Raw genomic sequence first — 25,939 nt, forward strand, 5'->3', positions numbered from 1 at the left:
TAAATAGGAAATGTGTTTTAGAAATGGATGTATAAGTCTATATTTTTGAAGAGGGAGTGAAAGAGTCATGGGCTTGTTGGTATTCAGGTGTTTCTGAAGTTCCCCCCATTACGTTGCCAGTGAGAGCAATCAGTTGATCGTCCCCCCCATAGCCCTGGCAGGACATAACCTCATAACGTACATTTTGCAGACTCCCCCATTATCCAACCCTTTCCATACCCCAGCTGTGTCCCATGTGGGGATTCACAGACCGCCCTTCTCTTCAGTCTGCCAGGGTCTGCACCAGGAGAGAGGCCGGGCAGGGCTGGCTGGTCCCCCCATACAGGCACTGAGACCAGCAGGAGGATGGAGATGGTTTAGCAGCAACGCTCACCCATAAACCTGGGTGAGCAGCCAGTGCTGGAAGTGGCCAGTGAGAGAGGCTGGGGGTGATGAATTCTGTATCCCGGTGTCGTGGTTTGGGCCAGGTTGGCAGCCAACCACAACGCAGCAGCTCTCTCTCCCTTCTCCTCCAGCAATGAGAAGGGACAGAGAGCCAGGTTTGGGGTTCAAGATAGGACTGGGACGGGGAAAAATTCCCCTTTATGATCACGAGCAAAAGGCAGACTCGTTAGGGGAAGAAAAAAAGAACATACATTTATTAGAGACACTAACAACACGTAACAGAGTAGGACAGTGAGAAGCATTGCCACATCTTGAGAACACCTTCCCCCCACCCCTCCCTTCTTCCCGGGCTCAGCTCTGCTCCCGATATCTCTACCTCCTCCCCCAGTGGCGCAGGGGCAGGGAATGGGGGTGCAGTCAGCGCTGCCACTTCCCTTATCTTCGATGAGGGGAGTTTCCAGAACTTGTTCTTCCTGCTCCATCGTGGTCCCCCTCTCACAGGAGACAGTCCTCCACAAACTTTCTCTGACATGAGTTCCTCCCATGGGCCGCAGCGTTCCCCACACTGCTCTGTCATGGGTCACTAACTTTCTCTGACTGGATTCTCTCCCACGGCTGCAGCCCTTCCCGAGCTGCTCCGGCGTGGGACTCCCCTGCGTGCTGCAATCCTCCCAGCGCTGAATTACAGCAGCGGGGCTGCCTTTTCCCATGAGACCCCGGCCTTCTTCGGGTACAGAACCTTGATCAGCTGAGCAGGAACAACAGGCCACAAATCAATGTCTGCTCCACCATAGATCTCCATGGGTGGCAGGGGGGGCTGCCCTGCTGTCTCACCACAGGATACAGGGGGGTCTCTGCTCTGGGACACCTCCCCCCTCCTTTCTTCCTCCGTTCCTCCACTGACCTTGGTGTTCACGCAGCTGCAGCAACTCTTCCTCACAAGTCCCCCTGCACGTCACCACGTCCCTTCTTAAATACGTTCTCACAGAGGCGCAGCTGATTGGACCAGTTTTCCAAACAGAAGTGGAGCTGGCTTGGAGCTGGGGGAGATTCAAGAAGCTTCTCACAGGGGGCCGCCCCGATAGCCCCCTCCCCTGCCACCAAAAAACTCCACCACTCACTCAACCCAGGACACCCAGATGAGCCCCCAGTTGTGAGAAACAAGCCCACGTATATTTAAAAATGTGTTTTATTGGGGACAGAGTCAGTGGAGCAAAGAATACAGCACTGGGCGCAATGGTGCAACCTGCCCCAGCAGGGGCTTCTTTTTATAGTTCCAGTCCTCCTTTTTGCACCCGCGCAGTTCCTTTTCCTTGGTTCCTCCGAGGCTGTCTCTCTCTCTGTACTTTTCCACTGCTTCAGTACTTCTTATCACAAAACAGGCAGCTGCTGAGCGGGGGAGGCATCCACAGTGTTATATGTAACTGTTCGGTTTAAACATGAAATCAAACAAAGAACAATGCAACACAACCGAGCCAAGCAACAAGTCCACTCGCTTTCCTTCCCACCCCCACCCCCCCCACCTCTTCTTTGGCATTTCCAGTTGGTCTCGGTGGTCCTCTGGGTGGGGGGGGTTGGTGTAGGCGGTGAAGTCCAGGTTCCTCTTCATCAGGAGTTCTTCGCTTAACCCTTTTCTGCTGGCTTCCATTCCTCTTTACATGATACTTAACCACAGACCGCGCCCCCCCCCATCCTCCTGCTTGCCCAACTCCCCACAATGCCCAACCCAATGCCTGACCTGTGATCAAAAAAGGCTTGCTCAACTGTTATAATTTTAGCAACACTAATTTAATAACAGCCTTAGCCTAACTCAATAAAAGTAATTCTTTCTTTACTGTTAGAGAAAGCAATATTCTACCGTTACTTCTCACATAGCGAATCCTTCAAGGTGGGGGTGGTTCCCAGTTGGTTTGTGACATCACTGGAGTGGGGGGGTCCCTGCCTGGGCAGTGACATCACAGGGAACTCTCTGAGATGGGGGTTCCCTGTGGGGCTGTGACATCACAGAGGACCACGTGGGGTGTGGTGCTGTCCCCACCAGGGTGCTGGCATCACACAACACCCACGTAGGGTGGGGGGTGTCCTGCTGGGTTGTGATGTCATCAGGCAGCCACGTGGGGTGGGGTTTTCTCTGACGTTTGTGATGTCACAGAAAACTCAGTGGGTTTGCTCACCGGAGTTCTGATATCATACTGTACCTTTGGGGTTCCCCACCATGTTTGTGATGTCACAGAGGACCCTCTGGTGTTTCCAACCACAATTGTGACATCATAGAGGACCCTTGGGGTTCCCCACCAGGGCTGTGACATCATAAAGGACCTTTGGTGTTCTGCATCAGGATTGTGATGTCATAGCAAGCTCTTGGGGCTCCCTACCAGTGTTGTGACAACATAGTGGAGCCCTGTGTGGTGGAAGTGGGCTTATGACATCACAGGGGAGCTCATGGGGTTGAGGTGGGGATCCACAATGGAATTGCAGTATCAGAGTCTCACTTAGTTCTGATGGGGATTCCCCAACCCTGGGTTGTGATGTCACTGGTGGGTTATGACATCCCTGAGGGGGTGGTTCCCCTGCCCTATGATGTCAGTCATGCCCCCGCCTCCCAGGCATGTTGGCATGAGGAGAATAACAGACTCCGACAACTCTATAAGAGTCAGAAATCAAAATCGTTCATTGCCAATACAAGTGTGCTTATATGTCTGCCAGCAACTGATCAGACATCAGCAGAAGGCTGGATTGGTTACATGCATTCCTCACACACTGTTCACACGCCCGAGACTAACGTTTGATTGGTCACTGCCCTCTGTCCATAATGCACCAGACAATTCATTGGCTACAAGTTAGTTACTGGTATCCTAAAGCCTATTGGTTAATTAAATCTGACAAGCACAAACACAACGTTCTGTACACTTTTAGCGCAAGGTAGAAATCTTTCCACTGTTTAAGAAATGACCCGAGGTTTCCCATCAACTGTAGCCTGGCATGTTTTCTTCAGACAAAGCTCAGCATCCTTATCTTGTTTTTCTGCATTCCTGTTCGCTACTCCCAAGGCTTCTGGCTGATGAAGGTCAAGATGTTCTCATCATTCACCAGCTGTAGAGCTCTCTCAGTTCTCCTCCCTCTTTTCACGTCCCTTTTGCGATGTAGCCAAAGTCTTGCTCCTGTCCAATGTGGCCATTGTCCTCCAAAAACGATCCCACGGTGGCAGAGGAGAGGAAGCTCTTTGACATGGATGAGCACTCTGGGGGGCCCTGAGACCCCTGAATCCCCATTTTGGGAGGGGCCACAGGGTCCCCTGACACTGCCCCCCCCCAATAATTTGAGGGGGGGTTTGTGTTGTTTGAACCACAAGCCCCCATTTGCGGGGCGCTACAGTGTTTCCTGCCAACCACCCCCAATTATATTTGGTCTGATCCCTGATCCCCTCCAAACCCCCATTTTGGAAGGGTTGGGTGGACAGTTAAGCCTAGCGGGAGAGTGCAGAGTTCTGAAACTAAGGATCCGGGGGTAACTCAGCCTACAGCACCTCCTCCTGAGCCTCAACGGGACTTCCCATCTGCACACGGTGGGCCTTCCGCAGGCAGATCAGTTGTTCTGGGGGAAAGGGGGGATTGGGAGCTGTATTCTGATTTATACCCATGGAAGGACACTAGGGAAATTGTCCAGCGTAGTAAACAGGAATGAAATTATGGCCAAGCTCCAGTGCAATGGGCACGGAAGGACCGACGGCCCCATGCGGAGCTCCAAGTATTTTGGAAAAACCGGTCCTCACAAACAGTAAAAGCCTTAATTGACACAGGAGCGGAGGCCTCCTTGATAGATGGGAATCCAAAGAAATTTAAAGGACAACCTGTAATTATTACAGGTCTGGGAGGGAAACAAAGCTGTACAAACTCAAATTGAAATGAAAATAGGAAACCTCCCAAAACGACTGTATTCAGTCATCATTGTCCCCATTCCTGAATACATAATTGGAATAGATATTTTGAAGAGACTAACTTTGAATCTCCTTACTCAGCCCTCTTTGTTTGTATATTCGCCACATCTCGTTAGTTGGAACACCATCAATCTTTTCACGAGATAGGCCATCCTTCAATAAAGCTGTAAACATTTCCTTGCGAGAAACTCTGTTCTCACTTCCTTTAGGGCTGTCCTGAGTATCTCGGTTTCCTGTACTTCCTCAGGGGCCCCATTCTCCAAGATCACCTAGCTGCTGTATTTTTGCAATTATCTCATCAATGGGATTTCCTGTCTCATTAATTAAGAGAGTCATTGTTACATTTTTATATGCTGGTGGGGCAGTTTTAATCAATCGATTCCTATGAGTGACAGACCAGGCAGCTTGCACCATTCTGTCAGGCTCTCCTATAAAGATTGCCGATTTCATCCCTTCCTCCTTCACCCGCTGTATACAATCTCGTAAAGTATACCAGGGACGTTCCCCACCTGGCCAATCACCCTTCGTGGGGTATTTATTAGTACATCCCCGGGCGGCCAAGGTTAACAAATTTGTATCCTGAGGATTATTTCGGAATGCTTCTTGCACAAAGGAGTCAGAACTCAAAACTAAAAACTTCCTAGAGTCCCCTGGATCTAGGGTTACCCCTGCTGCTCCCTGATCGTGCAAACGCACCATCCAAGAGAGCAGGGGTTCCCCCGGTCTCTGCTTAAATCTTTCAATTATATCATTTATTTCATGCTGAGTAGAATCTTCAATCACATCCTTCCTTACTTGTTGCCCGTTAGTATCCAATTCTATTTTCCATCTCCACACTGGTTTTACATCCACAGGTTCATCTGAGGAACCAGCCTCATCAGAAGCCGTAGAATCCCAAATATCTCCATCCCATCTGTCAGGATCCCACTGTACCCCTGCTTCTGCAATCACAGCATGCACTTTCCTATGGTTTACTCGTCCCCTTCTTTTCTTATACTGTGCAACTCTTACTGCAGCTCTTTCAGCTACGGTCTGATAAGTATCCAACTTACCGGCAAGCAGCTTGTTTTGACACTGTACCATTACAATCTGATTCTGCCTGTTCACACAACTGTCGCTCCATGTGGGAGTGCTCTAACAACAGTTTTTCTTTCTGTCGGTGCTGTTTCCGATATGCTGTTAACAAAACCCATCCCCGTCTTCCTGAACACACAATTTCTTTTCCTTTTTCGATAGATAATTTTTGGATACCTTTTAATACATCCACTGGTTCAGCTTCTTTTAGCCGACTATCCCACTGTTCACATGGTCCTCCGACCTTAGCCCACTCAAGAGCCAGTGAACTATAAGGAAGGTCTTCCCATCCAGGAATTTCAGAAGGAGCTGATTCATTACGTTTAGATTTAAAAAATGACATTTTGTTCTAATCCTGTCCGTGACGCCAAATTTGTTTTGCCAATTGAGGGAGTTAACACAAAGGACACAGACACCAAGCTAAAGAAATAGGCTTATTTTACTTTAGTTTAAAGCATCAGAAAGAATAAGCAAGGTAATGCACCTAGTCATTACTACATAAAGCTGGCTATAGTGATTAAGGAAGATCCATCACCAATTGCCCTCCTACTTTACCATCACCCCGACCCGTGCATCAGCTGGGGAGCCCCGTCCCAGCGAAGGGTCGGAGAGCCTTTCCCAGAAATTGGGAAGTCCCACGCAGGGCGTCCGCTCGTAGGTGAGGTCTGTGTCTGTGCTGTGAGAGGGCCCGGCTTTTGTACAGTTTAACAAACAAGTCTAAACAAAATGCAGGGGAGATACCTGGTAGATTGATGTGCCTCACTCAGGCGTGTCCGGATCTGGCCAGGATCCGGGCACGTCTGAGGAGTTTCTGTTTTTCTTTACATTTGGGATTTATAGTTACTTCCTGTTGTGTACTTATACATTTCAGGGGTTGTTCCCAGGGTTGCACTTCATGCTGATAAGATGCTGGTCGCTGGTCGGGGAATTCACTCAGAAGTCAACTGTGCTTTGAGGCCGATTGTTTGGGGTTAAGGTAGCGAGTACATGGGTGACTGTCAGAGGACAGGAGGGGTCTTTTAGCTTGTTGAGTAGCTGAGCGGCCTCCTACCACTTACAAGTGGTACAAGAGGCAACTGAAAGGCACTAAACTGAAGTAACTGGTTTTTAAGCAAGACAGGAATGGTTCCTACTGAAATCTGCTCCCTCCCCCGCCCCCCAAAAATCCAACCCCAGTATCTTTAAATACAAGCTGAGTTTTGACTGATGTATTAACAAAAAAAAAATTGAAATCAGCAGAAGAACTTCGTAGACTTGAACACTTTATGAAATATCCAGGAACATAGTAGTTGCCTGCAATGCAGCAACTGTGAAAGCATAAAATTTGCCTCTTTTGGATGGCCAGGCACTTGTCTCAAACTTGCCTAAGTCTTACGTAACACAGTTGATATTAGAATAAAAAAAAAAAAAACACCAAAAAAGAAAAGCATTTTAGTTTTAAGCTAAAGGAGATGCATTTGGTACTTAGTTTTAATACCTTTCAAAAGTCCTAAAGTTGTACATGATCTCTGTTTATTAGGTCTTCAGCTGCATGGTTCTCTGAAAGCCCACAGTCGAGGTGGATCAGTCACAAAAAGCAAACAGGGGTTCTAAACGTGCCATGAAGAAGTGTCCATCCATGACCAGAGTCATGCACCAGCTCTCATTCTCAGCAATGTCAACATTGTTTACAGCAGAGTCTTCAAACACCCATCCTTATGAATAGTTATTTTTTTATCAATCTAAGAAGCAGCTGCCAAAGATTAGCAGGGGTATACTTAAAACATTCCATTTGCCACCAGTAGAAGTAGTTATACTCCAGTGGAAGGGTAAATGCACTCCAGTGGGCAGTAAAGCCTAACTCCTAGAAAATCCAGACAACACACTCAGCCACTGCTGTTTTCCCATTACTGGCTTATGACCTGTTCATCTTGTTACAGGCAAGTACTGCAGAATCTGCCAATTTTTCTGTTAGCTCTACAGAAGATGAAAGATTTTCCATCACAGCAGTAATTTCAATGTTAAAAGCTGTATTTATATGTTTAAAGCAACATTATACTATCAAAAGCAAGCACTACACGTCGCTGCTTCTACAACTCAACTTAGACAAGTTATGAATCCTGTAATAACTGCAGCAGATATCAACGCAGTTGTATAAAAATAAGGTAGCAAACCAGCTGAGCAGAACTGATGACTTTAAGGGTAGCACACTAGTGACTCTTCCTGTGTTACGTACTTGGACCTCTTCCTCACTGACTGAGGGTGGAAGAGGCAGAAGGGACTCTTACTGCAAGTAGTTCCAGACAGTATTCAAAGAAAGTACGTTGTCTTCCTGGCGGGATATTTCATGGTAATTTTGCAAAATAGGTCAGTCTCCCTTTCTAAAAATGCCTGCAATTACCGAAGATTTCTGCGCTCTGCCCTGAGGCTCCAAACCCACAGATGCAACGACGTTGTTAGTAAGATGGGTTCTGCACTGGGACAGATGTATCAGTGGTATTTGCTGCAGTTGCCCTTGTGGCCCCAAATTAGACAAAAACATGAAATACATGCTTCTAAGTGATTAGCTGAAGGTCTTACTCCCAAAACAGTAAACTCCAGATGATAAATAAGCGTACAGACGAGGTGAGGATAACCACTTAATGTATTTTAACAAAATTAGGACGCTGCATGAAAACAGTTTTTCCTTTAAAAAATTGTCCAATTAAAAAGCACTTTCTTTCTAAATTTCCCTTATTAATGCTTTCTAAATTACAATTCATAATGAAAAAAACTAGTCGGTATTCTTTAGGAAGTAGCTCCTACTATCCCACTCTGTTATGTAATCTATCAAATGTTAGTGGTACCTACAGAACAGCTAATCATTTTTAATCCATATTGAAGTTATTGAGTCCAGTTGATCCAAGCATGCTTTACTCAAAAAGAAGGGAAAAGAAAGCAAAGCAGAACTGTGCAAATGTAACTAAGTTACCTTTCCTTTGCATTTCTAGAGGGGTGAAAAAAAAAAAAAAAAAGCTGTGGCCTCAGTTGAAATCTCTTGGGTTTGCATAGAGGCAAATTGATGCTAAAGAGAGGCCTCTGTTCACTAAACCCTTTCAAAATACAATTTCTTTTAACAGCTGACACTACTGGAACATTGTACAGTGTGGCATTTAGTTACATCAAGCTCACTGGAGATAAGCATCCCCTTTATATCGGTGCCATTCCTCAGGGGGCAAGGTAGTTTTCTGTAGCCCTAGTGCGTAAGAGTTACAAAAATATACAAATAAACTTGAACAGACTTCTAGTAATATAATGTAGTATTTTATAGCTAAGAGGAGTCAGTGTGTTAAAAAAGTGAAAGCAGTCTCACCATAAGGTAATTTTTGGTTTCTGTACAAATGGTTGACACGAGACTTCTGGGCTGGTAGGTGTCTATTTTGTATAGCAAAAGTAACGTTCAGGTCCATGTGTTGTGCAACACAGAGATATGCTGTACTCTCAGAATCAGGATAATTTTTGAAAGAAGCCGCGTAAAGGAATAGTTACCATCTACCTCTAGCTTCCCCTTGGGAAGCTCTATTAAATAGCCAGCTCCTGAATGCTATCACTGAAGCAGTGAGGACTTTCAGCTCAAAAGGAAGTGTTCACATTGTCGCTCATAAGCCTCTGAAAAATGATCCACAAAATAAAGCCAGCCTCATCCCTTTGTGACAGAGTTGAAAACTAGTTAATTACCCTTCAAATTCATAACCCCACACACTGTCAGGTGGTTTAAAAACAGCTGAAGCATAAACCTTTCAAGTATTTGCAGATCCTACTTAAGGAATTCACTTCTGAAATAACAGAAGGGTTGACAAATGTAGTGAAGTAGCTAATCGCTACCACCCTACAGCAGACTTGACTGTGATGCTATTGAAATAACAAGCAATGCATTTCTGAGCTTTGGAACTCCTTGTCACGGGACATCACAAACCCTAGAAATGCACAGAACCGACTCTCTCCTGTGGATTTTTCAGCTATTGCCTCACCTCAGTGTGTCAGAGGATTCCTGCACAGTGACATACATGCTGCACTCTTCTTCCTAAGGCATCTGCCACAGGCAATCCAAGGCCAAACACGAGCCGGCCCTTTCATGGAACATGGCATCACCAGCACTGACGTCGCAGCCAACAATGTAGCCATAGTTACAGCTGCTATACAAATACTACAAAGTAGTATTTACTTGACTTCAATCAGTCAGAAGAGTCCGCACAATCAGTTTGTTTTGAACAGCTACACAGAAAACGTACAGAGGGCTGGGGAAGCAACTTAGCACAGAATTCTATGAAAAATTTTCCTCTATTAAATCTGCAATATTCCAAAGTATCTTTAGAAAACCACTGAAAATACCTGTTGAGCTGAAGTTCAAAGACTTTTAACAAACAGCAGAAGGTTTGTTACATAAGAAACATGTGGCTAGCAAAAAGATAAGGTTTCCAACTCAGAAACCTCAGGAATCGCCACTGAAGACTCTCAAAGGTGAGAGGTTACACCATTTTACCATCAACTGTACCAATATCCATTAGGTGTTTGGAAGGAAGGTGCTTCAAAAGAACTTGAATAAACACACCATGGTCCCAAACCTCACACCGCTTCCTTACTGTAACAACTTTTACTCAGGAATCTGTTTGATCCTAACCGAAGAGCACCCAAAGGATTTTTCAAGAGTAGCACCAGAATGCTTTGTCTTGTTCATGATGCATTCTGTATCCTACCTCCCAGTCACAGCAAACTGATGCACACACTCTGAAACAGTAGCCCAGAAAAACTCTGAAATTCTCCCAAATCCACGTGATCCCATACAAAATGATACCTGGTATCTCAGCCTACACCATTCTTTATTTCTTTCCTTTCTTGGCTGCAGTCGTCTTTTCTCCTTTTTTAGCATTTTTCCCGTATTTTGCTTCCAGTTGGTCCAAAAAGTCATCCATTTCCTTTTTTCGATCTTTATTTCTGCTCTGGGGGAAAGGAAATTAAAAAAGAAAACCGACCCAAAACTTGTACTACTTCCTAGTACAGATTATTCTAGTGAAGTTGATAGTATGACAGCTACATAAAATATTGGAATATATTAAACAGGGAACGCAAGCAATATAATACAATACAAATATAACACAATACAAAGTGTAGTACCATCAAGCAAAATTCTACTTGTATACTCTAGGCTCTATACCTAACTTCTCCTGAAGTATCGAGACAGACGTAAAGTGGCTATAAAAATTCCCAACATAAGCCTAGGAAAAGCAAAACAATTTCTAAGTTTAGACCCAAAACTCTACTGCAGTCTGAGGAATGATTAAGCATGAATGTTCTAGGAAGCCCACTGGATGATGAGAAACAGAAAACATTCCAAAAAGCAGAATGTAAACAGTATGTTTCTTTCCTCGGTCCTCAAGATACAAAACAGGAAGACCTATCAGCTTCTACATCCTGATGGAATCCCTCAGAGAAAAAATCATTAATACTCCATGTCTAACTACCTAAAACTAGAAGTTAAATATTTTGATTGTGTATGCCATAAGGATATTTGAATAACTTTGTTAATTTTCAAAAGACGCAGGCAGTAAAATCCATACCACACTGACTATTAAGTAAAGTACATAGGTAGCTAACATTAAGGTCAGGTTTTAACCTCAGAACTCTCAAGTTGCAAGGATCCAAACTACAAAGAGGCTCAGGGAGAACGGAATTATAGGCCAGCAACATACTTATCTTCAGCAGATAGAAAAAGCCTTACTCGAATCAGTGCTTTCAAATCATCTTCTCCACCAAGTCCCAGTTCAGCTTTAGTCTCTTCTGCCTCTCTAGCTTCTTTTTCTGCCGAAAATAGCCAACTAGTTTTTTAACAAGTATTTTGCAAGTTTTTTGACACAGTCTTATAATAGTTATGAAACACTTTTTTTTTTTTTTTTTTTTTTAATCCGTATACAACTAGCTGCAAGGAAACACAAATCGTTTCCAAATTTGGCCACAGATGACAAACTGGTGAAAGAAAGACCATTCTGGCTTTAGTAGAGCGGGACAGTTTTTTGTTGTTTCACAATGCTGAATGTGATGTCTATGCCTATCCCTGTTCCCCCCACCCACACTTTTTTTGTCTTGGCAGCTATTACATTTTCTTTAACTTAGAGAACGGTTACTGCGATGTGCATGTAAGATCCACAAAGTGTTCAAAAAACCCTACGTTGAAGAAGAGGTCCATTTAGTCCAGAATGTTATTTCACACTCGCCAGAAGGCGAGCATAACGTATTTCTACCACGTACACTGAACTCCAGCAGCTCATAGCTGTGTAAATAAATGCAGGGACATGCTAAACTGTAATAAGCCATTGTGTATAATAATAAAGAATTAATAATAAAACAGAGAAATAAAGATTGGCAGCAGCCTATCACAGCTCAAAAGCCTGTCACAACAATTGGGGGGGGGGGGGGGGGGGGGGAGAACACAGGTGTCCAAATGTGAAAGTCAAAGACACAGAGCAAGTTCTGTAACCCAGAAATCCTGTGGCAAACTCAAGAACAGTTCCACTTATTTCTAACAAGGAAGATTAAAAGCTTATCATAAAAAATATGCTTCCCTTTGGTCCCGGATTGATATAACCTACCCGCTTTTTCCTCACAATCATTTTCTGCTTAGACTCTCTTACAAAACCTTTGTAGAATGGGACTTCTCCACAGTCAATGGCTTTTTCTACGACTTTCCGTATTCTCGGTTCATCTGTATAGTCCACGCACAACACAGACTCCATTATTCTGTCCAGGTCACCCTCACAATCCACATATGCTGCTTTAATAACAGCTAGCTCTTTGTCCGAATCTTTCTAGCTCTTTTCGAAGTCTGCAATATCTTTCACTGTGATCTGAAGCAAAGAAGTGACACTTCTGAAGTTACGTGATTTATTCACCAGATGGATTTCAGAGACAGCGTTAAACAAAACAAATCAAAACAAAACAAAAAGAGAAGCCACGTGCTTTACCCGAAGCTCGCCAGGGAGCTCCCCGCTTCCCGCAGGGCCTGCCCCCGCCCAGGCGAGCCCTGCGGGGCCCCGGCCCAGCTCTCACCTTCCTGAAGAGCAGCCGCCAGTACTCCCGCCAGTCCCGCTCGCCCCTCAGCACCTCGCCCTCCTCGCCCACCGTGCCCTGCTCACCGTACAGGGCGCGCTGCTCCGCCTCGCTGAGGGCGGCGTAGGCCTTGCCCAGGATCTGCGGGCACAGAGGGGCCGGCCGGTCAGGCCGGCAGCAGCGGGGCAACTGCTTCCAAGTCGTATTTCTGCGATACCGCATCCTCTCTTCCCTGATCATCTTTTCTACTTCTCCAGTGGGCCCTTTATGGGTTCTCCAAATTTTGGTGCTAATGCAGACTGCAGCATTAACACAGCAGGACAAAGACATGACAACCAAAGGGCATCAAATATAAAATACTTAACCATTTCATTCTTCCGATTTTTTCAACTTTAACTTTGCCTCGTTTTCACATGAAGAAGCTTTGGCTGTTTCAGCTTTGTTTACAGGTTTAATCAGTTTTCTTTTCTGGCTTTTGCTTTCTGGAACGTATCAGGTCTTTGCATCCAAGTTTGACCATTTTTGCTTCCCACAACTGCATTTCATTCTCGTACCGAACCTTATCATCTTCAGCAAGCTGCACGTATGGCTGGGAGAAAAGAAGGTATCAACAGTTACAGAAGGGGCTTTGTCAGGATAACTGCCATGTCACATCCTCCTCTTTGATACAGAGGTGACTTACTACACGACCGGTGTAGTGCACATCCCAGGCGTCCACTTTCACCTTCAGAAAATTCAAAAAACATCGAACATAATGAAATGTAAAACATACAAATCAGGGTGTGAGAAATGCTCGAAGGACTCTCTCTGCCTGTATTATAGAGGAAGACTGCTAGAAAGGAAAGAAGCAGAAAAGGAAGGATAGAACTTTTCACCCAGACTGTGACATTACCACACATGTTTGTTGCTGTGCTCCAGTCTCAGCAGGATGAACTGAAATTCCACATGGGACCAGAAAATGAAACTGCGGTTACTGAGTTCACCCTAAAGGGTTTCTCGGGGCTTGGTCGACGACTACAGCTATTTCTCTCTCTGGCCCTTCTGCTCAGCTACCTGACAACAGCGATGGGGAACGCAACCATCATTTTCCTCGTGTGTGTGGATCACCGCCTGCAAACCCCCATGTACTTTTTCATCAGCAATCTGTCCTTCCTGGAAATCTGGTTTACATCCTCCACAAGCATCAAATTGTTTCTGATCCTGGGTTCTGGTAGGAGAACCATCTCTCTAAGCAGCTGCTTTGCCCAATCCTATTTCTATTTTGCCCTGGGCTGTACAGAATTTGTTCTACTTGTTGTTATGTCCTTTGACCGCTATGTTGCTATCTGCCAGCCTTTGCATTATGCTGCCATCATGAAGCCTCAGCTCTGCATCCAGCTGGTTGTTGCTGCTTGGGTCATAGGCATCACGCTCCTGAGTTACCGTCTGGTCCTTCTCTACCAGCTGACTTTCTGTGGCTCAAACAAGATCCACCACTTCTTTTGTGACAGTTCTCCCTTATTCAGACTGTCCTGCTCTGACACCAGCCAGCTTTGGAAAATAGACTCTGGTTTAGTATCATTTGTCATACTGACTTCCTTATGCTTAACTCTGGCATTTTACATGGGCATTCTCCTCTGTATTCTACACCTTCCAGCATCATTGGGGAGGAAAAAAGCTTTTACTACGTGTTCTTCCCATCTCACCTCCTTGGCTATTGCATATGGGAGCTGCATTGCTCTCTACGTGCATCATTTGGAAGATGTTTCCTTGGAGACAAACAGAACTGTAGCTTTGCTGAACACTGTCCTGTACCCATTCTTAAATCCCTTCATCTACAGTCTGAGAAACAAGACTGTGATAGCAGCCCTGAGTGAAGCCATTGGCCGTGCAACACTGCAGATTTTCCCCTAATCACGATGCATTTCTGGACAGCAATTCCAATGATCTGCTATCATGTGTTAAGTAATACCAGTGCAGATGTATGCCACCTCCAAAGACAGATGCCTCGGGAGATTTCTGTTCTTCTTGGATTGTGTGAGGTTAAGTGATAAGAAGCTCATCTGCACACACCAAGGGAGCACTAACCATGGCAGGAGGAGTAACTCAGTGAATACCCTGCCCCAGCTGCTCCCAGGCCCATCACAGCACAGCCAGCAGCTCATCAGGAACCCATCTCCACAACCCAAGCAGAGCACAGAGGCACAGCGGCAGGTGGGAACCCAATCTACAAGCTCCTGAGCAATGACCATCTTGTCCCAGCTCCTTTCAGAGCTGCCCTGGGAGAGCCATCAGCCTTGTTGTCCAGGTGTAAACCCATCAAGGTGAGCCACTGAGAGCAGCTCTCTGGATCACCGTTTGGACTAAGGGGATTGTTGCCTAGGGGTGGAGGATACATTATGGGATGCAGGGAAAGAGCATTTTTTGGACTGCACAGGACCTATTAGGAGCTTTTTAGTGGAGGACCCTGACCAGTGCAGTCCATCCTACCTTCTCATTAAACTTAATTTCTAACTATTTCCTGTGTGAGGAAATCTCTCTTCTGTGTGAATGTGTGAACATGGGGGTGTGAGTGCAGCAACTGGAATAGAACCAGGGTGTCAGACATCCCATATGTCATTAGTGCCACTGACTGAGCGGCTGGAGTGAGTGAAGTTAAAAGTCTATGTGTGTGATGGGGGTGGTCTGTACCTTCATCTGGAAAAGGGTGCTGCTTTGGGGGCTTGTATGTCCAGATGCCTGCTACTGGGGAGGCTGGTATCCAGGGGCAGCTACTGAGGACACTGAGTGTCTGAGCCCAGCTGCTGCAGGGATCCACCGTCTACAGGTACATATATAAACCAGAGTCGAACCAAATCAAATAGAATAGTTCAGTTGGAAGAGACGTGAAATGATCATCTAGTCCAAATAGCTGACCACTTCAGGTCTGACCAAAAGATAAATCATGTTATTAAGGGCATTGTCCAAATGCCTCTGAAACACGGATGGTATTGGGGTGTCGATCACATCTCTAGGAAGCCTGTTCCAGTGCTTGAGCACTCCTTTGGTAAAGTAGTGCTTCCTAACGTCAAGTTGATAGCTCCCCTGATGCAGCTCTGAATGAGCTTTGTTGCAGCCCTCTGGACACATTCAAGTACCTTCACACCCTTCTTACACTGTGGGGCCCAGCCCTGCACACGGTACTCCCAGGGAGGCTGCACCAATGCTGAGTACAGCCGGATAATCACCTCTCTTCGCTGGCTGGTTATGCCATGTTTGGATGCAGCCCAGGATGCGGTTTGCCAGAGCACAGTGCTGGCTCTTGTTGAGCTGCTGCCCACCAGCACCCCCCCATCCCTTTCTTCAGGGTGCTCTCCAGGCACTCCTCTCCCCAGTCTATACTTGTGTCTGGCATTATTTCATCCCAAATATAGTGTCCAGCACTTGTTTTTGTTAAACATCCTGATTGCTCTGGGGCATGGATACAGGCGTGAAACTGAACAGGGCCCAGCAGAGTTCCCTGTGCTGCCCCACATGTGACCAAGTAGGTACACTTGGTAAGTTTATGCTGACTGCGTCTGGATACTTTCTTCTATTTTAGGTGCCCAGAAAAGTCACCCAAGAGGTCTCTAACTGGTGGCATATTTCTCACCAAAGTGAGTTTCTACAGCATGGAGTTACCTGGGTTGCACTTTTGGCCTCTTTCAAAGATGGGTACGATGTTGGTTTGTCCTCACTCAGAGGAGACCTCTACCAATCCCATGACCTTTCAAAAAGTTGGTTGTGAAGAAATATTGACCTTCTGCTGTATACTTCATTATCACCATGATGCCTGTTATATGGCGTATATAATTTCTCAAATCTTTCATACATTTTCCCCTCTCCTGATACAATGACCATTTATAAAGTCATCTTTACAGATGCTGGCTGCCTAGACAAAGGCCCTTTCCATTATTCTTCAGTTTTCCTCTCCCCATTAATCTTTGTTCGTTCAGACACCTCTCAGCTATGCCTCTGCTTTGAGCTTCAGGGAATAAAAGCTTGCCAGTCTTTCAGAAGTGTAATTGTCTCTTTTAGCCAACTCTTTCATTATGTTTATGTCTACCTTATTTTTACTCTATCTGTCTGTCTATCTATCTATCGATCTATCTATCTAAAATATTTTTCTTAAGATGATTCCTTGTCAAAAGGCAACCTCATTAGCGTATCTTGTACATTGCATATGGCTGGGGATTGTGATTTATTGTTTATGAAACTTAATGATACTTTTCTTTGATTGCAAAGAGGAAGATTATATCTGTGCCCGTGTGCAGCCAGTTGTCTATGGAAAGCAGGTGAGAGATGGTTCAATGGAGCTGTAACATTCAGCTTCCAGAGTTCGGTGCAGTCTGATGGAAGGCAAAGTGAGGCAAGTCCCAGGTGGCCAATGATAGAAATGGTGAGGCTGGGGAGGTGAGGAGAAAGGTTGTCCATACAGTATCAGAACTCAAGAGACTGTTTTTCCTACCTGTCCAGACCTCCCGAGGAGAGCCGCTGCATCAATATCAATTGCAGAATGCTTCCATCACCTCTTTTCTAAACAGAAAAGTACATAAAAATAACCTTTAAAATAAAAAATAATTTTATTAAGTTCTTACTGAAATCTTCCTCTTTAAGAGCACTATGAAATTATTCCAATTAACTGTACCAGTCTTGAAAGGTTAAAGAAAATGAAAGGAATATAAATAGCTCATTAGGGCTTTCTCTATCTTAATGTGCCCCAGGGTGTATTTGGCCCTGAGTCCATGAACCTCAGATACTGAGAGGAGCCTGAGCAAAGTACTCAAGAAGTCAATGTCAGAACCAAAACCCAAAGTACCTTGAAGCATTGATTGGCCCCACTGAGGGCCATTACGGACAAAGCCTCCCCATGGCCTCCTTAGGGCAGATAGTTGGAGGCTCTGATTGCAGGTAGGCAAAGGCACTGTGCAGGTGGCTGTAATGCTGAGAAACCCCTGGATTTGTTTCCTGAAGCAGAAAGGCCAAACCCTGACCTCAAAGGTCCTGGGAAGGCCGATCCTGACCCTCACACATGGCTCAGGGCCCTTCCTGGGAGCATTGGGGTGTGAGTGAGCAATGTCAAGTATAGGAAAACTGTACAATATGGGTGTCTACAGCTGGCCTGAGGACTGCGAGATGGAGACAACTGACACTAACCTGGATAAGACAGCCGTGTAGCCGTGAAAAAGAAGAAGAGGCTAGGACTGCAGATGTAAACAACTTAACGGAACAAGAGAACAGCAGAAACCCTGCAAGAAAAACAGCAGAGGTGGCAAGAAGGATAAGGTCATCCCATCATGAACTGTTGGGCTTGGGTTGGACCAATAAACTAAGAACACACATCCTTAAGAAATATATATGCAAGGCTTGTAAGACAATAAACTCGGGCTTTTGGCTTCTGGCTTTTGGCTTTTGCTTTTGCTTGCAACTTGATGAATGTGTCGCGTCCGTCTCAACAGAGACATCTGGTGACCCTGACGTGTGTGATTCTCGTCAGACTTGCTGCTATGTGGTGGTGGGTAGAGTTGTGGAGACAGAGCCCAGCACAGCGGAGAGCGGCGGTAAGAGCTGATAGATTCAGATCCGGAAAGAGACACCTGAAAATGTGAGCTGCTGAGAACATGGGAGCCTCATTAACAAAAGAGGAAAATATGATAGACGCAATGTAAAAACTAATATTTAAAAAGAGGGGTGTAAAGATGGACGAGCTAATGTTACAAGAGGTGTTATTATGGAGCAAAATACAAGGATACGAAGCAAATACGGTAACATCATTTAGCATCTTCAACTGGCAGGAGGAAGGCGGTAAGTTGTTTGATAACGCCTCCCACGGGGCGAAGGAGGCTAGGGAACTCCTAACTACGTGGTTCCTGCTGTATGAGACTTTAAAGGACTTTAAGGAACAGAGGGACCAAGGGGAAAATAATGCTTTGGCCCCCGCCCTTACAGCAGCGGCACCCCTGGAGGAACAGGGGGCAGGGATAATGCCCGAATCCCAGTGTGAACCCTGGGAGGAGTGCACTACTGAACCTGTGGCAGAGCTTGTGGTCCCTTCAAAGGTAAAGCCTCTGCAGCCCTAGTGGAAAAATCTCTTGTCTGATGATTCGGATGAGGAAACGGACCCTAATCGTCCCCTACTTGCATGAAGAGGACGGCATCAAAATCCTATTATACCTTCTGCCCCACCGCTTCATTCAGGGGAGAAAAAGTCACCAAAAACAACTAGTCCATTTTTATATCCGCCTTTGCCAGATGACTCAGACAATTGGGATGATCCTATGAGAGGAGAGGGGGACAGAGTGGATACCTCAGGCAAGGACAGTGAGTCAAACAAAGGGAGAGAACTGGTAACTGAACAAACCTGGGGGGTTCCTCTTGTAAGCCTAGTCCCCAAGCCTGGGATTTGCCCCCTGAACGAATTATCGTAAAACCATACAACCCTTTATTGTTCTGGCAGAAGGTAAAGGCACGAGCCATTGAGGAGGGACAATGAGATTTATCAGAAGTCATAGATATGCCCATGATGGCACCAAGTTCAGATCCCCCAATGGCTATGGCATTTCCTGTAATTAGAGGCAACCCAGGGCAGGAGATAATGGATGAGCATAGGTCGTATACCTGGAAAGTCATTCAAGACCTCCAAAAAAGTGTTGCACAATACGATCCTAATTCCCCAGCAGCCATGAAGCTGATCAGATTGTTAACAATGGAGGAAATGACACTGTATGGTATAGCACAGCTTGCGCAGAGTATGTTTCAGCCCATCCAGTGTGTTGTGTTCAGAAGTATCTGGACGCAAAAAGCAGACTCACAGGTGATACAAAATTTGCCATTTCCCCAAGATGATCTGTGCTATGGCAACGGCTCGGACATTTTAACGGGTACAGGAAGGTTTAATCATTCACAACATCAAGCCCAATGGCACCCTCTTGTGTTAGAACAGGTTAAGGCTGTTGGTATTGAAGCCTTGATAAAGGCAGCAGAAATGTCAGAGCCCAAAGCAAGATATACTGCCATTAAACAGGGACCATGGGATCCATTCCTGTAGTTCATGGAAAAACTGCAAGCAGCTGTTGAGTGACAGGTCTTTGACAGGCATTTGAGAATGATTCTAGTTACACGATTAGCTCGGGACAATGCCAATTCAGACTGCCAAAATGTAATTGAAGCGCTGCCAGGGGAACCGAATCTTGAGACAGTGATCACTGCCAGTGCCAAGGTAGGATCAGTGGAGCGTAAGATGGCTGCTTTAAATACTGCCACGACAGCTATGAGATCTAAGGATCAGAAATGCTATGATTGCTGCCAGGCTGGCCATGTGAAAGCAGCTTGTCCAAATAAACAAAAAGGGGATGGATGTAGTAACAACAGCGGTGCTGCCGCTTCAGCTGTAGTCACTTGCCACAGGTGCGGCAAGAATGGTCATTTTGCTAAACAATGCCGATCTAAATTTCACCTGAGTGGGCAACCCCTGCAACAGGGAAACAGGAAAACGAGCTTGAAAGGGTGCGTGCAGGCACAAATACCTGCCAACCCCGGGAACAGCCCATTTCTTGCACAATCGCGTCATCTAGTGACCCAACAGCCCCAGGTTTATGCGACCTCTTGTCAGGAAAAAACAGAGGATCAGCAGGGATGGATGTATCCACTGCCGACACAGTAACTGTAAGTACATAAGGTGTGCACAAAGTCCCTTTAAATGCTTGGGGGCCCATTGGACATGGACTGAGTGCATTATTAATTGGGCGCTCTAGCATCACATTGCAAGGAATTATGGTTCATGTGGGAGTCATAGATGCAGATTATGAAGGACAAATTTGTGCAATGGTTTCTACTGCAATACCCCCTGTAACAGTAGAGAAAAAGGCTCCAATTGCTCAACTGGTTCCTTTTAAGAGCTGTGTTCCCAGGACAGAACAAGCGATTTGCGGGTCTGGAGGCTTCGGATCTACTGGTAAACCTCAAGTCCTCTGATCATAGACTTTATCAGATGAAGTGCACTCTTGCCATGGACAGTGCTTCACCAAATATGTTCCAGTATCTGGGTTGTTGGATAAAGGAGTGGATGTTACTATCATCGCTCAGTGGGACTGGCCTAATTCCTGTCCTGTGGTATCCACCACCTCTGGGGTGATGGGGTTGGGAGGCACGACAACCAGCTTTATGGCTGCTAAACCTGTACTCGTTACTAATTCTGAAGGACAAAAGGCCACTGTCTGACCCTATGTCACTGCTGCACCCCTAAACTTGTGGGGACGAGACTGCTTGAGGCAGAGGGGAGTCCGTATAACCACGGATTTTCCATAGGGGACACTGTCTTTCAGGGTGTCGAAAGACCGACAATGGCATTACAATGGCTTATGGATAAACCGGTGTGGGTGGATCAGTGGCCCCTCAAAACCAAGAAACTTACATCCCTGTGAATGTTAGTAGAGGAACAGTTAATAGCAGGCCATACTGAGGAATCATATAGCCCTTGGAACACCCCAGTTTTTGTTATACAAAAGAAATTGGGGAAATGGCAATTGCTGCATGACCTGTGAAAAATTAGAGGTGATGGCAGCAATGGGGGCTTTACAACCGGGTTTGCCTTCCCCTACAATGATTCCCATGCAATGGAACGTGGTAGTAATGGATCTGAAGGACTGGGTTTTTATGATCCCATTGGATAAAAAGGACAGGGAAAATTTTGCTTTCACAGTCCCGTCAATCAATCATGTAGAACCTACAAAAAGATATCATTGGAAAGTGTTACCTCAAGGAATGAAAAATTCACCCACTATATGTTAATGGTTTGTAGCCCAAGATTTGAGCCCTGTTTGACAAAAATACCTTGAATGTTATTGTTACCATTATATGGATGATATTCTTGACGCAGAACTGTCAGACACAAAATGCACGATCAATGTGATCAAGTTAATGCCACTTTATTAAAGGATACACAGCGATTTCTACACTAGCACAAAGCACACGCGTTACATTTTGGTTGCTAATAGGTTAAAGCTGCTTGTTCACACGCCTTGCTCTGCCGTACCTACATTCTGTTTCTCCCTCTTGTTATCTTGTTTTACATTCCATTCTCCTTACCTCTCTGCAACATAGACAGTTTCTCAAAACCCCAATTTCATTATCTCTTTCGACTTTGCATATGTCCTTCACAACAGCTGCAGTTGTGAGGCCCCTCGGTCTGAATCGCTCACAACATGCCTAATTTCTTCCAGCCACTCCACATATTCTGTTGGCTGCTGCAACACCTGCACTCTTGGACCACATGGAGCATGAAGCTAGGCAAGCATTAGAGGATTACAGCCTAGTTATTGCTCCTGAAAAGATACAACATACCCAACCTTGGCTTTACTTGGGAATGAAAGTACTTGATAGAACAGTACAACCCCAAGCAATTCAATTGGTGACTAATGTCAAAACACTCAATGATGTTCAGAAGCTAGTTGGTGTCATAAATTGGCTGAGAACTTTTTTAGTTCTGTCATCATCACAACTACAGCCTTTAGTAGACTTGCTAGAAGGAGATGTAGATATTGCAGCATCCAGGGTTTTGACTTCAGATGTCAAATGTGTAATTGAAATGGTAGAGCAAGCCATTCAAGAAAGACATGTTTGGCGCATTGATTTATCTGTATCATTACAAGCACTTGTGTTTATTGATATCAATTGGTGTCTGCCGTTGTGTTAGGGCTGGTTCCAAACACCAGACAACAGGCAATTTCTTCACATCAGTTTTTTCATCAAGGTTATCACGCCCTCAAACGGCAATTTCACCTTTCCAATGCCGAAGCTCGATCTATTGTTGTCTCCTGCCCTGATTGTCAGGGGCAACATTTTCCAACAGTTTACGGCACCAATCCTAGGGGCTTACAGGCCCTCCAAATTTGGCAGACTGATGTAACACACGTGGCAGAATTTGGCAAATTAAAGCATGTACACATGTCTATTGACACTTTCTCCTCCGTTATTCTTGCTACTGCACATACAGAAGAAACAGCCAAAGACGTTATATGGCATTGGCAGAAGGCCTTTGCTATATGTGGCGTCCCACAAAAAATAGAAACTGATAACAGCCCAGCCTATGTATCTGAAAAGGTGTGAACATTTTTATGCACGTGGGATGTCATCCATGTCACGGGAATTCCTCATTCTCCCACCAGTCAGGGGATTGTGGAATGTGCCCACGGAATGCTCAAACAACTTCTGCAAAAACAAAAAGGGGGAATGTCTGAGGAAACACCTGAAGCCCAACTGAACAAGGCATTGTATGTGTTAAATTTTTTGACTATTCCAGATGAATTGCAGAATCCGCCAATGCTTTGCCACTTCGCATCTTTGACATCGACTACACTTGTTTCTGCAGGAATTAAAGTTAGGGTGAAGGACCTCCAAAGTGGCCAGTGGTCAGGTCCATGTGAATTATTAACCTGGGGTAGAGGTTATGCTTGTGTTTCAACAGATAATGGGCCTCGGTGGATTCCTGCTCGCTGTGTTGGGCCTGTTGTGGACTGCTGCACACAATAATGAAGCATGGATGGTGCCACAACCCAAGACAAATGTATGGGTAACTTTTGCCAATATAGCTGATCAGGATTCCATCTGTCTTGCTACCTTTTCCCCGAGTAATCCTTTTGTTACATGTTGCCTGGCATGCAGTTCCATCCCACATCAAGGGAGGTCCATGCAGTTTGGGACGGCTGACACTTTTGACCCCTAATATGTCTATGATTTTAGCTAGGAGACATAAGCAGCCTCGATACAAACGCTCAACACACCCTTTTACATCAGACTGTGATGACTATGTTACATTTTGGAGCCCAGGGGAAATAATTGCCGCTTTCTTTCTTGCTCCAGGAATTGCCTTAACAAAGATAAATAATTAGGTTGTTGGCTGAGCAAGCAAACAAACGCTACTTCTATAGCCTTGACTTGTTTGCTTTTAGATGTAGACTCTGTGTGACATGCGACTTTACAAAACCGTGCTGTAATAGATTTTTTGTTGTTAACCTAAGGACATGGATGTGAAGACTTTAAAGGAATGTGTTGTATGAATTTGTCAGATCATTATGAATCAATACACAAAAGTATTCAGCTTTTGAAAGACGGGGTAAAGAAGCTGCAAATCACTGATAGGTGGGACTGGTTGAATAGATTGTTTAAAGAATGGGGACTGTCAGGATGGTTGCTATCTTTGATAAAAACAGGATTAATGATTTTGCTTATTGTTGTAGTTGTGCTATTGATGTTGCCATGTATTGTATCTCTGCTGCAAGGGCCCTGCAGCAGATGGCACAGGTGATTTTTGTAGTACAAATACAAAAAGGGGGAATTGTGGGGGTCCACAGCTGACCTGAGGACCCTGAGACGGAGACAATTGACACTGACCTAGATAAGACAGCCGTGTACCCACGAGAAAGAAGAAGAGGCTGGGACTGCAGATGTAAACAACTTAACGGAACATGAGAACAGCAGAAACCTTGCAAGAAAAAGAGCAGATGTGGCAAGAAGGATAAGGTCATCCAATCATGAACTGTTGGGCTTGGGTTGGACTAATAAACTAAAAACACACATCCTTAAGAATTATATGTAAGGTTTGTAAGACAATAAACTTAACCTTTTTGGTTTTCGGCTTTTGGCTTTTGGCTTTGCTTGCACCTTGATGAATGTGTCGCATCCATCTCAACAGCAACAATCTAGGATTCAAGCTATTTTATTAAGGTAACTGCAACAATCCTGCCCTGGCCCTCCTTGCTCCTTCACTTCTTGCCAGAGCACTGCCTGTGTGCTGTAGCTGCAGATCTACAGGTCAGAAGGAGCCTTCCTCTTGCACCACAAGCCAACAGCCTTCCCCTGTGCAGAACGCTCCATTCAGTGCTTCTCTGGGGTGTTCTCCAGCTGGGTCTCCTTCCCTGCTCCACAGGGATCAGAATCTCTCCGTTGCAGGGTCTCTGAAAAGACCCCATCTCTCTCCTCTTTGTCATTCTCAGTGGTGCACAGACTGCTCCCCTCCTCACACACATCCTTCACCTCAATCACAGTTCCCAGACCAGGGCACACTGCCCACGGAGAGGACACTGTCCCCCCAGTGCCAGGGAGAGGAACGTCTTGGAGCTGAGGCCTGAATGGCAGCATCCTCCCTCCAGAGGTCTGTCACGGCGAGACCTCTGATGTCCCCAGGACAGCTGACAAAGCCGTGCTGAGGATTGTTCCCTGCGGTGCATGGGCACCAGTGTTCTTCATGAATGCACTGTCCTGAGCAGAATTTCTTGGTCCCTTTTTTGCCCTGAAGCGCGGAAACAAACTTTACAGCTCACAGAGGGTTCTAAAGCAGGTATGTTTATTGCAGTGCTGGGTGCAAGGGGGATCACTCCTCCTAGCTTGCACACCAACAGCATATTTTGCCAAAAATTTATGCAGTGCAGGTATACATATTCATGGGATTACGCAACACAAACATACATGTGCATAAGTGAGGTGGGGTTAGTTTGTGCAGACGCAGGTCTGTCCCTGGTGGTAGTTTGTTTCTTCAGCAGTCTTGTCTTCCCCTTCCTCTGTTGTGCTTTAGATGAACTTTAGTCATTCGCGCACGTTCTCTTCGTGCCTGGTGATCTCAGCAGCTTCTTGATGGGTTCTAACCAGTTTTATGGTCACACTGAAACTGCCATTCTTTTTATCTCCCCTTATGTCTGACACACAGTCCTTGACGAATACCAGTCCCTGATAAGCTTAAGCACCAGTCTCTAGAAAACATGTTTCAAAAGAACATTCAAGGCTTCAAAATAACATTAAAGGTAAACAGGATTGTTAAGAAATTGCAAAGCAGTTAGTTCCCTATATCAATTCCCCCCTTTTCTTTTCCCTAAGCAAATTCTCTTGCTGTAAAAGTGGTTCTGTATATTTCATTGCTAATGTTAAGGCCCATATATCTTCAGTAACCCTCTTTGGTTTATAAGTTACAGTTTAGCAGAGTCATATGAACCCATATCATTGTTTTTGGATGTGAAGTTTCAATGGTCCCATAGGTGCTGATTCCCATTGTAGCTTAGAAGCTGCTTTCTTCACTTTGGTGTGATGTACCCACGAGATCTGTTCTTTAATCTTGATCACTGTATGGGATGTCAACAGCACCTGGAAGGGCCCCTCCCATTTTGGTTCCAGAGGTGAATCTATAAGGGACTTCACATACACATAATCACCAGGCTTAATATCATGCACTGGTCCATCAAGGCCTCTGGCCCTGATTCCAAGACTTGTTTTTCTATTTCATGAAGTTGGTTTTGCAGACTTATTACATAATCAGATAACTTTTCATCCCCGATCTGAGTTGATATTCCTGCCTGCATCATGTAGGGCCTCCCATACAGTATTTCAAAGGGGCTCAACCCTTCCTTTATCTGGGCTTAGTTCTGATCCTCAAAACAGCCAGGGGTAAGGCCCAAGGCCAAGATAATCCAGCCTCTTGTCCTTATTTTACAATCT

General features: G+C 45.3%; 1 protein-coding gene and 1 pseudogene across 1 annotated transcript; one reads left to right on the top strand and one right to left on the bottom strand.

Annotated features, from left to right (window-relative positions):
* Positions 1–11,134: 11,134 nt before the first annotated feature.
* LOC122153617 lies at positions 11,135–12,697 on the bottom strand (annotated as a pseudogene).
* A 617-nt stretch (positions 12,698–13,314) lies between these two features.
* On the top strand, positions 13,315–14,350 carry LOC122153619 (olfactory receptor 49-like). Its single transcript, XM_042794087.1, has one exon. It carries the CDS (start codon positions 13,355–13,357, stop codon positions 14,348–14,350), a length of 996 nt encoding a protein of 331 aa, XP_042650021.1. The 5' UTR covers positions 13,315–13,354.
* The last annotated feature ends 11,589 nt before the right edge of the window (positions 14,351–25,939 follow it).

The sequence above is a fragment of the Tyto alba genome, unplaced genomic scaffold (genome assembly GCF_018691265.1).
Source record: "Tyto alba isolate M040663 unplaced genomic scaffold, T.alba_DEE_v4.0 Super-Scaffold_2000002059, whole genome shotgun sequence".
Classification (NCBI taxonomy): domain Eukaryota; kingdom Metazoa; phylum Chordata; class Aves; order Strigiformes; family Tytonidae; genus Tyto; species Tyto alba.

Excerpts from the sequence above, each read along its gene's own strand:
- LOC122153619 (XM_042794087.1), top strand. The coding sequence starts at position 13,355 with ATGTTTGTTGCTGTGCTCCAGTCTCAGCAGGATGAACTGAAATTCCAC.